The sequence below is a fragment of the Sinocyclocheilus anshuiensis genome, unplaced genomic scaffold (assembly GCF_001515605.1).
Source record: "Sinocyclocheilus anshuiensis isolate Anshui unplaced genomic scaffold, SAMN03320099.WGS_v1.1 scaffold283, whole genome shotgun sequence".
Classification (NCBI taxonomy): domain Eukaryota; kingdom Metazoa; phylum Chordata; class Actinopteri; order Cypriniformes; family Cyprinidae; genus Sinocyclocheilus; species Sinocyclocheilus anshuiensis.
Genome location: NW_015549605.1, coordinates 2,317,996 through 2,322,873, shown reverse-complemented (window position 1 = coordinate 2,322,873; position 4,878 = coordinate 2,317,996). Strand labels below are relative to the sequence as shown.

General features: G+C 36.6%; 1 protein-coding gene across 1 annotated transcript; it reads left to right on the top strand.

Annotated features, from left to right (window-relative positions):
• Positions 1 to 775: 775 nt before the first annotated feature.
• LOC107658861 (phytanoyl-CoA dioxygenase, peroxisomal-like) lies at positions 776 to 4,566 on the top strand. Its single transcript, XM_016447548.1, has 9 exons — positions 776 to 920; positions 1,298 to 1,353; positions 1,478 to 1,588; positions 2,189 to 2,357; positions 2,455 to 2,536; positions 2,630 to 2,811; positions 2,895 to 3,044; positions 3,435 to 3,569; positions 3,671 to 4,566. The coding sequence occupies exons 1-9, from the start codon at positions 855 to 857 to the stop codon at positions 3,722 to 3,724; spliced, it is 1,005 nt and encodes a 334-aa protein (XP_016303034.1). The 5' UTR covers positions 776 to 854; the 3' UTR covers positions 3,725 to 4,566.
• The last annotated feature ends 312 nt before the right edge of the window (positions 4,567 to 4,878 follow it).

Here is a 4,878-nt window from a genome sequence, read left to right as displayed (position 1 = left end):
ATTGTGGCATCCATAATTGTAATTGCGATTAGAAATTCGATTAATTGTGCAGCCCTGACTTGGAAGGTGGGAAATATGGGCGGCCATCCTGAGAAACACTACAAAGCTCTGCTGAATAAGTATCTCAACACACCTGAGAGAGTGGCAAAAGCTAATGCTGTAGGCCTATTCTGTGCACAGATGCAAAATGAGCACGATTTCTAAATCTCATCTTTAGTGGTTAGTGTCTCAGCAATTCAATATTAAACAAAACAAAAAAAAAATGTTTGCAGTCATTTTCCAAACATTGGTTGATGTATTTGATGCCTTTTTTAAAGATTATAATTACGATTATTTTAAAATAATTTTATATTCTACAACTTTTTATTCTACAAAAAGTCAATTTTAAGCTTTTAATCATCAAAAACTATGTTGGCAACCACATTTTTTGGAATTTACAAACAACAATAATTGACATTTTGTCTGAATATTTATTATGTTCAGCTTTAGCAGTTCAAGAACTTTTAAACAATTTTCAATGTCCGATAGCTCACACATTACTTTTGCTAAATCTAAATTCTGAACAAAATATTCCACAATTTATGGTTATATGCACTGTATTTTATTTATGTATCCTCTTTTTAAATATGCTACATTTTGCATCTTTTTAAAAATCATTTTAATGTTCTAACTATCTATATTTTCTAACTATAGTTTAATAGTTTTATTAGTTAATGAGTAATGTAAATCAAACTTCATCTGAGTCTTTATGCTATGTAGGACAAGTGTCACTGCACTTTACCCCAGTTATATAAACATACAGTACGCACGCACTGCAGTTCAGTTCATCTCGTCGACTCTGTGCAGGATTAAAGATGTCCCGGGCAGCAGACAGATTAAAAGTGGTTTTGAATCACCTGGATCGGTCCCACGGTGCTGTCGTATCCTTTCAGAGGCGCGTTTACCGCGAGCGACCGGCGCGATGAAATTCAACGCGCCGGTTATCTAGGAAGCTAACGCGGCGCTCTGGCAGCGCAGCTCTGGCCTCAGAAAAGGGGCTGTTCTCGGATCACACGCCGTGCACAAGCCGAGGCATTGCGAACAGGCCTGGTTTATTATTTACTACTTCTCAGTAATGGAAATATTTATTTTTAACAACATTGGATCATATTTAACTATAATTACTCTCTTGCTATTACAAATAAATAAAGCACGGCGATTCTTTTTACGTTGTTATCATAGCCTGTAGGTTGTTATGTATTATGTGCTGTTGACATCGTATATTATAATGTTATGAACTTTAACCTGCATCATTCAGAGAGCATCCTTCACTTCTGCACAAAACGTGTCATATCACCATCCTCAAGTCTTACAGTTAGTCAGCTTTCTGTTGTTTTAGTCTTTAAATATTGCTGAAATTCATTTAAGTACACTTTACATAATGTCCTGATATTTGTTTCCTGGTCTGTTTGTAAACTATATTCTGGCTTGTCTGCAGATACACTTCTGACACGGGTGTCCTGACTCCAGAACAGAGAATTGCCTATGAGGAGAATGGTTTCATACTCATCCGAAAATTGGTATCGGACCAGGATATTGACAGATTCAGGCAAGACTGATCAAATTATTGAACATTCATTAATTTAGTTTATAATTGTGGTATTTGCCTATAAAAGAATTAAATTATGCCAGAAAAACTTCCTTCTTTTAATTAAAATATTGACTGAATGTAAGAATGCCTTCTGTGTGAACAGCCCCTAACTCTAGAATAGACAAACTTGATTGTAAAATGCATTGCTATGGACTTTCAGCCTGTGATAAGGTTATGTAATGATATGAGAAAAAACAAACAATATATTGGCTTCTAAAGGCACGTTTTTTAATATCTCTTTAATGATTCATCTGCTACAATAACATAATGTCTTAAATTATCTTAATTTGGAGAATAAATATTGATATTTATGATTTTTTTATTATTAAGCCACAAACAGAGGTTTAATTAATAAATAAAAAAATGCAACACCAGGAAATTCAATCCATCAGAAATTCTGTTTAGTGACACTAATAAGAGATTATTAGGCTGCATGTAAACGTAGGTACTGTAGGTGTGTGTCAAGTTAATTCAGAGTAGATTATTAACAGAAAGTCTACATTTCAGTGCTCTTCTTTGCACATAGTCTTTACATAACTGAGTGTGTGTGTTTCACAGGAAAGAGTTTGAGCGCATCTGTAAGAGAGAGGTGAAGGTGCCTGGTTTGGTGGTAATGAGAGATGTAACCATTGCTAAATCAGAGTATGTTGAAGGTGAGAAGGCTGTGACCAAACTTCAGGACTACCAGGAAGATCTAGAACTTTTCCGCTACTGCACTTTACCACAGGTAGACACAAGCACAGAGTAGACTACAATGCATACAATACACTCTCTACAGCAACAGGAATGTCATTTTTACCAATATTTGATTGCATGTTTCTTAGATCCTGAAGTATGTGGAATGTTTCACTGGACCCAACATTATGGCCATGCACACCATGCTCATCAACAAACCACCTGACACAGGTATAGATTTGTGCAGACCTGATTTTTGGACCAAGCAGAATGTTTTCGGAATTATTAAATAATGTCTAGATTAACTTCTTTCATACTTTCTAGGTAAGAAGACCTCTCGCCATCCTATGCACCAGGATCTACACTACTTCCCCTTCCGCCCTGCAGACCGCATTGTGTGTTCATGGACCGCCATGGAGAAAGTGCATCGGGGAAATGGCTGTCTGGTTGTCCTGCCCGGCTCTCACCATGGCACTCTGCTGGAACATGACTACCCAGAATGGGAGGTGAGAGAGACCCAGGATGTGAGGGTGATAATGCAGATGGTCTACATCAGTCCACCTCACTTTGCCTATTTGTTTCCTTCCAGGGTGGAGTAAATAAGATGTATCACGGGGTGCGTAACTACGACCCAAACCATCCCAGAGTGCATTTAGAGATGGAGAAAGGAGATACAGTGTTTTTCCACCCTTTGCTGATCCACGGCTCAGGAATGAACCAAACCGATGGATTTCGAAAGGTTGGGATACTTGCATGCATAAAAGTGGAGCTATATTCTACACATTTCAGTGTGCCCTGTTTTCTCGTGGTAGTAACATACAGACCAAGTAGACAGAGCTAAATACATGTGTAAATGGAGACCAAGGCCATTTTCTCAACCTTAACATACATTCGGAGGTGTTCAGGGATGGATATGGCCACATTGCATTTGTAGAATTAAAGGAATAATTCACCCCAAAATTTGCTAAAAATGTACTCGCGCTCAGGCCATCCAAGATGTAGATGAGTTTGTTTCTTCATCAGAACAGATTTGGAGAAATGTAGCATTACATCACTTACTCACCAATGGATCCTCTGCAGTGAATGGGTGCCGTCAGAATGAGAGTCCATGTGTGTGCATTTATTCCAGGCCATCTCCTGTCACTATGCCAGCTCTGACTGCTATTACATTGATGTGAAAGGAACAACTCAGGAGAACATCAGCAATGAAGTGAAAGAGCTTGCAGCCAAGAAGTATGGAGTTGATGATACTGTTACCTTTCAGGTGTGTTCACAGCTTCAGATAAATGCAGAGTTACTTGCATGCACACGTGTGGTTTATCACTGCGGTCGGGTTCAACATACATGTGTTTGTTCTGTGTGCAGGACACCTGGGCTTTGCGGGGACGTCTGGTCCAAGGAGACAGAGCATCAATGTGATCGCCAGTGCTCATCTGTCTGCTTAGAGAGAAGATGGCTTCACAGCTGTTTGTTAATTATCTGACAATTTCCTTAAAAACTGAAAATTATCCTTTCACTAAAAGTACAAACTTTGGCCATCAGGTGGCACTGTAGGGAATAAATCATGGATCATATTTTGTGAATTGCCATCTGTGCCTGGGACAAGCAGTCCTGATACCGATCTACTAGTAATGAAAGCCAGACATTGTAATATTATCATTAACGGATCTTGGTGTGGACTTTTCTTTAAGCAATGTAAGAACATTGGGAATTCATTGTCTTGGACTGATACTTCAGGTGTTCGTGAGAGTGTTTCCTGCAAGTAATTAGTGAGGTTGTTGCTTATGGTGAAATAGTTTGATCAGAATTTGAGCTCACAGCGGGCACTTGGGAAAATATAATTGAGTACAGCAGAGCATTCAATCGGCCTCCATTTGAAATGTCTAAGATCCAGCTTTTTGCAGATGGAAATAATGGTTTTGAAAGAATCAGAGGCAAAGCAATGAGGCAAATGTATTTTACTGTTAATTCTGGAATATTAAATGGATTAATATGTTTGATCAACATTAGATCGAGTCTAGATGTGCCTATTAAACTTTATGACACTACAGTAGTAGTAACTTTGCCTTGACAACACACTGCTTTTGGAGTAACAATCCAATTAGTAAAACTGAAAGTTTCTACCATATAATTTTGCTTAATATAAATAAATACACATTTATTTTAAATAACCTTATGCCTGATTAAGTTTCATATGTGAATGTATATGTTTTAGAGCAATAAATGCATATAATGCAATAAATGCAAATTTGTGTTTTACAACATATATAGCCTATATATATTTAGTGCTGTCAAACGATTCATCGCATCCAAAATAAAAGTTTTTGTTTACATGCTATATGTATGTGTACTGTGTATATTTATTATGCATATATAAATACACATACAGTATATATTTTGAAAGTATTTACATGTATATACATTTATATTCTTATATTTCATATTATATATAAATATATTTAATATTTAACACTCATATTTTTCTCAAATATTTTATATCACATTTTTCTTAAATATATACATGCTTGTGTTTGTATTTATATATACATAATAAATATACACAGTATACACAC

Coding starts and splice junctions, on each gene's coding strand:
- LOC107658861 (XM_016447548.1), top strand. CDS start 855: ATGTCCCGGGCAGCAGACAGATTAAAAGTGGTTTTGAATCACCTGGAT. Junction 2,812..2,894: donor ATGACTACCCAGAATGGGAG/GTGAGAGAGACC, acceptor GTTTCCTTCCAG/GGTGGAGTAAATAAGATGTA. Junction 3,570..3,670: donor ATGATACTGTTACCTTTCAG/GTGTGTTCACAG, acceptor TTCTGTGTGCAG/GACACCTGGGCTTTGCGGGG.